The sequence below is a fragment of the Notechis scutatus genome, chromosome 5 (genome assembly GCF_049901735.1).
Source record: "Notechis scutatus isolate UNSWTSFEM ecotype Mainland chromosome 5, rNotScu1.2, whole genome shotgun sequence".
In the NCBI taxonomy this organism is placed as follows: Eukaryota; Metazoa; Chordata; class Lepidosauria; order Squamata; family Elapidae; genus Notechis; species Notechis scutatus.
The window spans coordinates 51,438,282-51,451,445 of NC_142013.1; the positions used below are offsets into that span (position 1 = coordinate 51,438,282).

Consider the following 13,164-nt stretch of genomic DNA (forward strand, 5'->3'; position numbering starts at 1 on the left):
GGTCTCTTAAGTTTTTTGGAGCACTAGCACAGTGGAAACCATATAGATATTAGCACACTTATTGCTAATTAGATTATTGGAACCCTGGCATCTTGACGATAAACAGGAGCTTAACTATTTTATATTCTTCAGTATTCTATTTGAAATTTAGGTACACTCTAACATCTCATTCTGGTAAATATGTGCCAAATAAAGGTAATAATTTCATATAAATTGTTATTGCTAACTTGGTCCCATACAGAATCAATAAGGTAAATTTAGAAAAGATTTTGTTAATAGACGTTCATGAACTAAGTATAGTTATGTGGTATGAACAGATTAGAAAAGTTTTTATTCTTATCCTAAAATTCAATAGATTCAACTGTGATGTGTTGTATATTTGTAACACTGCTGTAAGATAGCATCCACTGAACAAAATCAATCTTGAATCTGGCAAACCTTCCATATCATAGTCTGCAGTAACTTCGGCATCTTCACAAAGCAAAGTAGAACTTGTTGATGAAGGCAGACCAACATTAACTCTCTCCAAACTAATTTCGTCTTCTAAGTTCTTAATCCAATAAGGGTTTTTTAGAGAAATGTTAGCAGTTTTCCCAAGAACCTGAATTTCAACCAGAAAGAATAATTCACATAATTTCTTTAAAAATCAAATCAAAACAACCCCCCAAACAAAAAGTTATTTATACGGTAATTAAAGAGAAAAGAACAAACATGATCATTTGAAAAATTAACCTACAAATAGGAACATCTGCAAAAGTGTACCAAACAATATTGTGACCCAGATTATATTCTGCCCCTTTTTGTTTATGTCATGACATCCCTCACAAGGAGTACAGTTTTATATGACACAATACACGTAGTCCTTGACTTACAACCACAATTGAGCCTAAAATTTTTGTTGCTAAGTAAGACAGTTTTTAAGTGAGTTTTGCCCCATTTTACAACCTTTCCTACCATAGTTGTTAAGTGAATCATTGAAGTTGTTAGCAACTGTTGGAATTGTTTGAAGTAAGTATAATAATCTTGGCAATATGTTCTTTTTTATTGTAGCTATCTGTGATGACCCAGAGTATAACACAGACATAACAAAATCCAAAACGTAAATAAATGTCCTTTAATGCCTCCAATTTGGCCCCACTGTGCAATAATAGTCAGTTGGAGATAAAACATACTCAAAAATACTCTTCAAAAGAAAGCAATGCAGTCCAAATTTAATGAGCAGATAAGAGGTGAAATAAAAAACCAAACTACAATGACGAAATCTCCACAACGGAACAAGAGAAGTATTTACCAAATTCAAGGAGGCACAGTCTGTTGGAAGGACACCAACCAAGATAACTTCAGACCAAAATAAAACACGCTTTATTTCCAGTGTTTGCCAGTATGCAGGTCCAAACTCTTATTCAGTTCTCACACCTGCAGCCCATGAAGAGGATCAAGGCCCTCTCCTCCCGAGGAGACCACGTCTCTCCCTTATCCTCTCCTTCCTGCGTGCCCTAGGATGGATAGGGGATGGGCCTGGGTCCTCCTCTGACTGCTCAGCCAGCCTCTGCCCTTCCCCAGCCTCCTCCACCACCTCTGGAGCCACATTTCCACTCCCTGTCAGCTGTTCCTCCTCTCCCTCAGAGTCAGTCTCCACAAGGAGACTGACACTCCTATCAATCAGTGATAGTTGCAGATTTTCCCATTTCTCCAGATCTATTTTAATTTGTTGCATCAATTTATAATAATTATCTTCCTTTATAGTTACACATCTTGCTGTTAAATTAATCCCTAAGTATTGTACTTTCTTTGTAATCTGAATATCTATTCTCTTCATTGATTCTTTTTTCTGCATTTCTGTAAGATTTTTAACTAATATCTTAATTTTCTCTTTATTTTCAATCCTGCCATTTTGCCATATTCCTTAATCTTTTTATTAGCTTAGGCAAATGCCTATAACTTATAATTTTCTTTGTTTATTTCCAAACCTTTTATCTCTATATCTTGTCTAATATTTCTATTTAGCACCTCCAGTGTCAGTATAAATAATAGGGAAGACAAGGGAGCATCCTTGTCTTGTACCTTCTTAAATAGCAACCTTCTCTGTCATGTCTCCATTTACCATCACTTTTGCTGTTTGCTTATATCGCCTTAATCATATTAATAAATCTCTCCCCGTATCTTTCAACTGTGCTAACATAAATTGCCAGTTCAAATTGTCAAATGCATTCTGCGCATCTAGGAAGATCAATGCCATTTGCTTCCCTGGATGTGCTTTGTAGTACTCCAACGTGTTTAAAATTATTCTCATATTGTCTTTAATTTTGTTTCTTAGGCAAAAATCCATTTTCGTCTGGATGTACAAATTGATTTTAAAATATTTTAAGTCTTTCTGCAATTATTGAAGCATGTATTTTATAATCCGCATTCAATAAAGATATTGGCCTGTAGTTTTTTAGCTGTTATAAGTCTGAATCCTACTTTGTTATGAGCATAATATATGCTTCTGTACATGAGTTTGGTACTTTTGCTTCTTACTTCATTAAACACTTCCAACATTGGTTTAGTTAAAATATTTCCCAAACCTTTGTAAAGTTCTGCTGGTAGTCCATTTGGACCTGGTGTTTTCCCATGTTTTTTGTCTCTTAATTGCTTCTATTAATTCCATCATTGTTATATGTTCATCTAACATGGCTTTTACTGTTTCAGATATTTCAGTTCTGCTTTTTAAAAATAGTTTTATTTTGTCTTCTGAGACTATCTCTTGGTCATATAATTTTCCATAATTTTGAATCACTTTTTTTTGTCCTCATTTTGATGATAAAGATTTCCTTCTTCATCCATTAATTGATGTACCAGGGTTTTTTTCTTTCTCCTTTTTCAATTTGTATGTCAGCCATCTTCCTGGTTTATTTGCATTTTCAAATACATTTGTCAACTCATAAAATATTTCTATGGTCTTTGAGAATTGTCAACAGAAAGTGAGGGGGGGAAAGGGGTTTGAAAGAGTAATGTGGTAGCTTGGAAATCGAAAGTGTATTCCATAAATAGTTTTCAAAGATAGTAACTAGGTGACTGAAGTTTCTGCTGTGCACAATTCTAACTGGAGAACATGATTGATGACTCCTGGCTATGAGTGTGTCTCATTGGAGAATATGAATTATAATACACCCAGGGGGTGGGGGAAAACCAGGGTCAAGGGTGACAATGAATTATGTGTCCAGGCAGAGTCGGCTACACCCAGGCAGTGCCGGGCATGTTAACTCCCAATAACTTCTTTTGAAGTTTTGGAAGTTTGGCTCGAGACTCATGATTTAATTGGGGTAACTACCAGAATCCTGACAGCTAACTGTCTCTGCATAATTCATCATCATTACCGGGACACCTGATGCCCGGCCTTTAGCGTTTCTAATTTTTTGTGCTAATTCTTCTTTATCTATTATATTTAACTTGTTTTTTATTAATTCCATTTGACTTTTTAAGCTCTTTTTTGGTGGTTCTTTTTGTAGTTCTGTCTCTAAACTCTTATATTCTTCTTCTAATGTCTTTTGCTTTTGTTTATTCCTCTTGTTTTTCTTTCCCATATAAGTTATGACTAAACCTTTAATATATGCCTGGGCTGTATCCCATACATTTTGTAGTGAGGCCTCTTCTTTTCTATTCTCTTTGAAGAAAAAGTCTAATTCTTTTTCCATGAATTGAATAAATTCCTTATCGTTTAATATTGACTGATTCAACATCCATCTTAGTTTTCTTTTTTGTCCTTTCCATATAACTTTTATTGGATTGTGGTCTGCCCAATTACCTGTTTCTATATTCATTGGCTTTCAATTTGGCTGACATCCATATTGTATCTATCCTTGACTAAGACATATGCCTATTTGAATAGAATGAGTATTGATTTTCCTTAGGATGTATCTCTTGCCACGCATCTTGGATGCCTAGTTCTTCAGCCATTTAAAAAAAATAACTTTGGTAATGTTTTCCTTTTTTATTCACTTTCCTGGTTTTAAAATCTAGTTCCGCATCTACAACTGCACTGAAGTTTCCCACTACACAAATATTTTCGTACTCCAATTCTACTATTTTCTTATGTAGTTTATTATAAAAGTCCTCTTGTTTACTGTTTGGTGAATAAATTGCTACCAGGAGTATCTGTTGATGATTCATTGTTATCTTCACTATCAAAGTCCTCCGTTCTTCATCTATAAATATTTGCTTAGCATTTATTGTTAGTGTCCAAATTTTGATCATGTGATGGTCTGCTGGAATGGTATGAAAAATGATCCTAAGTTACTTTTTTCAGTGCCGTTGTAACTTCAAACATTCAGTAAGCAAAAGGTTGTAAGTTGAGGACTACCGTTATACTGTTCATTTTGCTGAGGTTGATATAATTTGCTAGCTGCAAAACACAATGGTTATATATGCAAACATACGTGGAAACAATTAGAGAAAATTTTAGAAATAACCACTTCATGTTGTTTCATCATTCCCATGTGTCCTAATATACCACTGACTCAGGAAGAAATATGTACATTAAAGTACAGTCCACTCAAAATCAAGTCCCAAATTTCACAAATTATGCAAGAATGATTTATCAAATATCTATACCTAATGATTAGAGAATACTAAAATAAATCACAATACCATACAGTCTGCTTACACCAGTATTATTTATAGGTGTATAAATAGAAATAGAAATGATTGTTACCTCAATACCATTCAGATCCAGAACATTTAAAGCAGAGCTGCCTTCCAAAAATGTCACCCACATTTTATCTTCTACAAATCTGTAAAGTGTAACAAAATTTAAACATGAATGACACAACATACTGAAGAATACTACTCATCTATATGTTGTCTCTGTAGTTTGTTTTTTCAGTATATCTACTTTAGCCAAACTGACTAGCATGATACATGATACCTGAAACAAAATGTAGATGCAGAAATACCTACAAAACTTACTGCAAAGTAATAAAAATGTTTATTAAAAAATATTAAAGAGAATCCTCTTGCCATTCCAATTTGGAACTGAACCCTGAATACATAGCCATAATTCTTAAGGCAATATTATATATTTAACATTTAGCCTAGCTGACATACAACACTAAGCCATAAAATTGCTTCAAAATGTTTTGGCATAGGAAATGTTGTCCAAATATGTTAAAAAATATTTACGAACTTTGATAAGTTATAGTAAAACACTGCCAAGCAAAAGTGTCAACATTGTTCAGTCTATTACTCCCATACCATTTGGATTGTTTCAATGCTTATCATACAGTATTATACTATATCACTTCTCATAAATATCCAATCCCAGGTATCCTTATATTTAAAAGCAATGCACAGAAACAAAGGTATTTTCTGTTGTAAGCATGGGCAGTATAAAAAGGCCTGAAACAAATGAATATATATAAGAAACTCTAAAATGCATACCTTCCATTTGTATATGTCTATTACTGAAAATTTATAAGTAGTCCTTGACTTTCGACCACAATTCAGCCCAAAGTGTATGTTCCTAAGTGAGACATTTGTGAAATGAATTTGGTCCCATTTTATAATCTTTCTTGCCACAGTTGTTAAGTGAATCACTGCAAATGTTTAGTCACATGGTTGTTAAATGAATCTGGCTTCCCCATTGACTTTGCTTGTCAGAAGGTTGTAAAATGGTCATGTCACTTTTTTGTAACTTCGAATGGTCACTAAATGAACTGTTGTAAGTTGAAGACTATCTGTAACTGCATTATCAATAGTGTTATAGAAAAGTCTATGTTGGGAAGCTTCTCTGAAAATTGGAACAATTTTGCCTTTTGTCCTACCATAATCTTCCCAAAATATTGTAGACAACATAAAGATTTATCATTGTAGCTTACTCTAAACAAAAGATTTTGAACATTTCAAGAAAAAGTTGCAGTATTTACAACTGAATTTGTTCTAACCTTATAAGTATAACTTCACCATAAGTTGCAAATTTTTGAAGAAGTTCATCAATCAAATTATCATCAAAATAGTTATCTTCTAATGATGATCCTTTAATGGAAATCATTATAGTGCCATCAGGAGGTCCCTGAACTCCAATTACTTCCTTGAAAACATTGTGTCGCTCTTCTGCATCAACTTCAAAAATATCTATATCAATCAATGCAACAACAGGCCTGAAAATATATAAATAAAAGTCATAAATTAATCCAAAGCTATGGATCATATTGGAAAAGTTTTTCAAAGGATGAGAAGCTATTATGAAAGGGTAAGTTCAAACCTATGGTCAGATGTTTTTAATTCTGCCCGTCCGTAATATAGAAGACTTCCTGGATTCCATGTGTAAAGAAGTTTATTTTCATCGTCAAAATTGGAGTTCAAAAGGTCCATGTCTTCCGCTAAAAAGAAAAAGTGATATTTTCTAGAGATCTCAGATTATAGGACTACAGAGGGAAAAGGAAATCAGTCTGAAATTCTCACTTCAGTTTTGTACTGAAACATACATTCTAAATATAATCTACAAGCATATACATTAAAATACTTCAAGCAGCGAATTGGAATTTCACTTCAGAGCTTTTTCCATAATACTGTATTATTAGAAAGAAACTTTTAGAATATATTTAATGCATTTCTAGTATTAAAATGTTTGTTTTCCACAAAACACACCAAACCAAAAACCAAAAGTATCCATGAATCAGATATAATTATTTTTTATAATTCTAATGCTTCTCATTTTTTTACAGAATGTTTACAGAACTAAATCTTATCAGACTACTTTGTATTGGCAATATTAAATTTCATTATCTGACCTGATCGGTCAAAAGGCCATTTTCGTCTTCTCCACAGTATCCGATCTGTCCAAGCTGGTGTACGACATTTTTCACTGGTATCATAGTCATCCGAAAATAAATCGTATTTATATGTTGGAGCAAAAGCTACTTTTCCCTCAACAAAGCCTCTAAATATCTGTAGGAAGGAAACTAGAGCATTAGGAAAACTTTAATATTATACAAGTATCATACAAAGCTACAAAGCATATATATTATAAAATTTATTTATGAAATTCTGAATATTATAAATATTATAAGGAGTTAATACACTCCTTGGCCGATACTGCTAGATTAGGTAGAATTTAGAAAAAAATTCTGTCTACAAAAGAAAAGAAAAAATCAAAACATAAATGCTGCAGACTGTACAAATGACATATATATTTGAAAAAGTGACAAAAAATAATTATTAAAAAGTCAAGATACGTTTATGAATGTTGATGTTGGGAATTTTTTTATTCTTATGATCTCTATGTGTCTTCAAAGATGGAAAAATTGTTGCATTTTACAATACTCAATACAATAATGTAGATTCCACATTATCGGACGCCTGAATACTGAAACACATTTAAGTAGTCTTACTAATTTAAAATACTAGTCTCTGTTAAGGTTGGCAGAAGCTTAAAATAGACTACCCTTACCAAAGAATATATATTCAGGATCAGCTGAAGTTTCCAACAAAATACTCTGAAGAAGAAATACATATAATTCATGTGCATGGCCTAGTATTGAGGTTGTATGTATGATGAATGATCCCATAGCAACTTTTTCTTTACATCATAATGGCTAATCTGACTGAATTTATACAATGTTACCTCTACTACACCACTTCAAAGAAAGCCAGTATATCAAAAAGAGGTATGTCTGCTTTTTGCCCAAAGAATTTGCAGACTGAAAACTAAAGAGAAATTAGAATATTTAATTTATTTATCTGGTTGTTACCTATAAAGGGCTACACAGCATAGGACCTGGTTATTTGAGGGGTCCACCCATCTCCTATAGTAATATCTACCTACCTGATTCAATCTTCGAGTTGGTGCATTTGGGGTCCCTTCAATTAAAACAACAATTTATTAGGACCGTTGGAAGAATACATTCTCTGTATTCCCATTGTCTACCCATTGGAAATGAGGTTCCTCCTGAGATCTGGATGGCCCCATTCTGCTGTTGTGTAGAATAGCTAAGAAGACCCTTGGCTTGACCCTTTACCAAGGCCTTTGAGAAGGAGGAGTGAGATCCCTTGCTAAATTTCATCTAGTTTCTTGTGCTTATTATCTTTATCTTTATTGATTTTACGGCATTTTATTTTTGATTGTTGTGAACTATTCATTAGCTAGCATACAATTTTAATAAATTATTATTACCCCAAATATGCTATTTGTGTATCAAGCAGAATAATGACAGTGGAGATTGATGATTTTTTAAAAAAAATAATACACACAATAGAAATGATATTTTTTATTTTTTTCATTATTATTTATTATTATTTGTAGGCATTTATTAATTTTATTACTCCTATTATCTCTTAATTGATCACTAAAAATGAAATGGAACTAAAACTAAAGAGAAAATTATTTCATGGTATATATTAGGGAGCATGGTTTGAATTTTTTACTTCCATGCTTTTATTCTCGTCAGCCAAAAGAGAAATCCACAAATGTTCCAAGTCAATGTGCTATTCTCTTTTTCTCAGTGGCTTCCATAACACTTTTTATGCTTTATTATGTACAGTATATCTCTATCTGTACTGCATATTTGAGCTGCATAATCATAATCAAACTATAACCGGCCATTTTTGACGATCTTATTTGGATTCAGCTTCCATTGGCTGAAGTAAAGCAATACACTAAGCATCAAAAAAGCAAGATCTGAGTGGAACAAATGCATTCAAATGATACTTAATTTGCCAACATCACATGTACAATGTATGCAAATTGGTTATGACTGGAGCTTATAAGATCTCTGGCAGATAAAAAAAGAAATGTAAAAAGGTTCATTAATATCAAAAAAAAGAGACTCCTGGTGACCCAATAGCAATGAAAAATAAAAACCTGTAATCTTTTCAAGTTGTGCAAAATCAAAGGAAGCAGTGCTAGTGTTTTCTTTGCTTGTGCAATAAAAAGGTTCTAGAGCAGTGGTTCCCAAACTTTTTCAGTCCGCCGCCCCCTTAGTGCTACAAACTCATCCTCGGTGCCCCCTACCCAAGGGTGGGATGCAAATTTCTGTGGGCGTGGCCTAATTTGAGGGTGTGGCTTGCTGGTCATGTGACTGGCTGGGGTGGCTTGCTGGCTAGGCATGGCTTGCTGGTCACATGATGGGGTAGGTGTGATTTGGTGGTCATGTGACTGGGTGGGCATGGCCAGGTGGCTGGCAAACCAAATACAAGTGGTCCTCACTCAATGGCTGGTTGTTTAGCAAGTGTTCTAATTTATGACTGGCCTCCCCAGAGATACTTGACCCGTTTTTGGAGTTTTGACAGCCATGCGCACACATACACACACACACACACACACACTCCCTGTTAACCCTGCTGGAGCAGGTCATTGCACTAGAATCGGCAAAGCATCTCTGATTAGATTCTAGCAGTGAATAAAATCTAAGCAGAGATGCTTTGCCGATTCTTGTTGATTTGTTTTATATGTGTCTCATTTTATGTTGCCGAATTGCATTGACATGTGTGTCCCTTATTGTGCACAACCCAGAAGCTTTTGTGATTCTTTGCAGCAAAAATTACCGACCTCTGGCTTTGCTCTACTTTTCAAACATGCCGACACTGCCACATTCTAGGTGCCGGCCCCACAGGTCCACCCCATTGAGCCCACTGCATTGGAGGGACCTGCCCAAGCAAGTCAAGTCAATGGGGTGAGCCTAAGAGAGAGAAAGAAAAGAGGGAGAGAGAGAGAGAAGGAAGAAAAAGAGAAAAGGGAAAGAAAGAAAAAGGGACAAAGAAAGAGGGGGGATAGAAAGAAGGGACAGAAAGAAAAAGAAATAAAGGAGGGAGGGAGGGAGGAGAAAGATAATGAAATATCTATTCTAGTCCAATCACCTGCTCCAGCAGTGTTAAAAGGGTGTGTGTGTGTGTGTGTGTGTGTGTTCTCCTTGTAATTTACCAGTACATTTTGGTTTTGCCTTCTTCAGAATTAGCACTGTAATACATTGGGGAAAAGTAATTTTTAGAGTGGAGATCTGGTCCAATGGATCCTGTTTAAAGCCTCAACAAAATGTGAGAGCTTCCTGATAGTCTTGACCATGTTTTGTTCACAAAACCTTTAATAGAAGCCAAAGATGTTTCAATGTGCTGGCAAAGATGTTTCAATGTGGAAAAGGGCCTCAGTCTAAACTAGGCCTCATTTCAATCAGATGCATCAGGTCGGTTTCTCTCTCTCTCTCTTTCTCTCTCTCTCTCTCTCTCTCAGGTAGGTAGATAGATTGGTAGATAGGCAGGCAGGCAGGCAGGCAGACCTTTTGGATGAATGTATGGATAGGTAGGTAGGTAGGTAAGTAGATTGGTAGATAAGTAGGTAGGTAGATCTATACTGGTAGATAGGTAGGTAGGTAGACAGAAAGACAGGTAGGCAGGCTGGTAGGTAGGGAGGGAGGCAGGCAGACACAGACATTTTGGATGGATGGATGGATGGATGGATGGATGGATGGATGGATGGATAGATAGATAGATAGATAGATAGATAGATAGATCTATATTGGTAGATAGATAAGTAGGTAGATAGGTAGGTAGGTAGGTAGACAAAAAGGCAGGCAGACAGACAGGCAGACCTTTTGTATGTATGTATGTATGTATGTATGTATGTATGTATGTATATACAGACAGACAGACAGACAGACAGACAGACAGACAGACAGACAGAAAGAAAGAAAGAAAGAAAGAAAGAAAGAAAGAAAGAAAGAAAGAAAGAAAGAAAGAAAGAAAGAATGGGACAGCGGTGGTACTTTGAGAAAGTAGAGCAAAGCCAGAGTGGGAATTGAAGTCCACACAAGTTGCTAAGATTGAGAAACACGGGCTGAATATATCAACCCAGCCATTCTGGTTTAGAGTTTAGCATGCTGTTTGATTCTGGCTTAGTCAATGAATAAACCATGGCTAAGATCTTCCTGCTCCTTAATGCAGCTGCCCCTTCTGCAGCCCCCTGCAGCTGCCCCTCTGCCCCTTCTCCAGCCCCCCGCAGCTGCCCCTCTGCCCCTTCTCCAGCCCCCCGCAGCTGCCCCTCTGCCCCTTCTCCAGCCCCCGCAGCTGCCCCTCTGCCCCTTCTCCAGCCCCCGCAGCTGCCCCTCTGCCCCTTCTCCAGCCCCCCGCAGCTGCCCCTCTGCCCCTTCTCCAGCCCCCCGCAGCTGCCCCTCTGCCCCTTCTCCAGCCCCCCGCAGCTGCCCCTCTGCCCCTTCTCCAGCCCCCCGCAGCTGCCCCTCTGCCCCTTCTCCAGCCCACTTTGGCATCCAATTTTGCAATGCCAACCTCCCCAGGGCAGCGATGCAGCCGACCTCACCCTCTTTGCTTCAACCCAAGGTCCACTTCCATCGGGCCAAGCAAGGGGAGTGTACCCTGCACATGCTCAGAGACTCCCAACTTCAGTGAAGCATTCCGCCCATCTTCATGCTCCACCTGGGAAAAAGGCATGCAGAAGCAGCCCAGACCAGAGGAAACGGAGGGAACGATCGCTTGGAAACTAAGCAAGCAAGCAAGCAAGCAAGCAAGCAAGCAAGCAAGCGCAGGGCTCAGTCGGAAGAACCGGGCTGCAGAGGGAGGCTAGGTTCTAGGTCCTAGACGGCCATGTAGAGCCGAACCGAACCGAGCCACACGCCTTGGAGAGCCGCAGCTGCACCCACCTGCATCCTGCGCGCAAGCTGGGGAGGCGGAGGCCGGGCGGGTGCTGCACGTTCCCTTGTTCTCCGGGGAAGGGGGCCCTAACACCCACCCCTTCCACTGCACGCCTTGGGAGGGTTTTGCTTTTGGGCCTTCTGGCGCGCCTCCACCACTTCCACCGGAGAGGGCAGCCTGCAAGCTAAGGCACCTTCTTTCCACTACCTCCCACCTCTCCCCCAGGCTTGGCAAGGCTCACCGCGCGCGGGTTCCATATTCAAGGCGCCGGCTACGGAGCGATGAAACAGTCAATGGGCTGCGTGGCTGGCAGTCAGTGAGCCTGCGGGACCAGCACCTTGAACGCCCCCTGCCATGTCTTAGTGCCCCCTGCCGGCCCCCTTGTCTCTTACTGCCCCCCTAAGGCATCCGCCCCCCAAGGGGTGGTACCGCCCACTTTGAGAACCACTGTTCTAGAGCCTCAAATGAACTGAAAACCTCCTATTTGCAAACAGAAACGTTACTCTGGGGCACAAAATAACAGTGATACGACCCATCGAACTAGTAATACTTCTAAAAAGCCAGATAACTAACAAGCTTTTGATACTGAAGATGTTAACTTAGGCAACACTCAACAGTTAGCAGCAGAGGAAAACCATATATCTTTAAAGGAAATGTGCAATGTTACCTGCCCTGCATTTTTCTGATTAACAAGTTGATCTCCTGCAATAAGAGCATCCCAATTCTGCTGCCGAATTAGTTCTTTTACTTCCTCATTAGGAAGATCTATACGATAATTAAAATCACCACACCAAAATACATAGTCATGTGAAAACAGCATTCTGCCCTGAAACACAAGAATAATTTGGGTACAACACATATTTATTATTAAGTTACAGTACAGGCTATCCTTGACATACAACTGTTAATTTAGTGACCTTAGTTACAACAGCACTGAAAAAAGTGACATATGACCAATTTTCACTCTTACGATCATTGAAGCATCCCCATAGTCATGTGATCAAAATTCAGGTGCTTACAACTGACTTATATTTATGATGGTTGCAGTGTCCTGAGGTCATGTGATCATCTTTTTTACCTTCTCACAGGCCAAGTCAACGTGGTAGTCAGATTCGCATAAGAACCATGTTACTAACTGAACAACTGCAGCAATTCACTTAACAAGAAAGGTTATAAATTGGTACAAAATTCACTTAACTGTCACGCTTAGCAACAGAAATTTTAGGCTCAATTGTGATCATAAGCTGAGGACTACCTATATATGCAATATTTGCATTCACAATCTTTTGTCAGTCTCCATTTGAAAGAAGAGATATTTGGCTAATTTCACTTTTACATTATCATGTTACTGCCTCATCCATTTCACTATATATTTCAGACACTTTTTTATTTATGTGCAAGTGACAGCAACTAGAATACATGTACAGAATGTTTCTTCGGCCTCTACAATCCTTTATCAATCAAAGTTTATCACAGCACATAACTACAAGACCTCAGAAGACAATCATAATTATTTTCAATGAACTGATTTAGATGTTTATTCTA

At 37.6% G+C, this 13,164-nt stretch overlaps 1 protein-coding gene across 17 annotated transcripts in view; it reads right to left on the reverse strand.

Moving 5' to 3' along the window:
• SYNJ1 (synaptojanin 1) overlaps nucleotides 1–13,164 on the reverse strand; it is a 58,804-nt gene that overhangs the window by 16,871 nt on the left and 28,769 nt on the right. For all 17 annotated transcript variants that reach the window (XM_087966706.1, XM_087966701.1, XM_087966705.1 and 14 more), the window contains 6 exons: nucleotides 12,287–12,445; nucleotides 6,771–6,927; nucleotides 6,242–6,359; nucleotides 5,922–6,137; nucleotides 4,694–4,772; nucleotides 439–601 (listed from right to left, as the gene is read on the reverse strand). In XM_087966706.1, coding sequence (XP_087822832.1) covers nucleotides 439–601; nucleotides 4,694–4,772; nucleotides 5,922–6,137; nucleotides 6,242–6,359; nucleotides 6,771–6,927; nucleotides 12,287–12,445 — 892 coding nt within the window. The remainder of the gene's footprint in view (nucleotides 1–438; nucleotides 602–4,693; nucleotides 4,773–5,921; nucleotides 6,138–6,241; nucleotides 6,360–6,770; nucleotides 6,928–12,286; nucleotides 12,446–13,164) is intronic.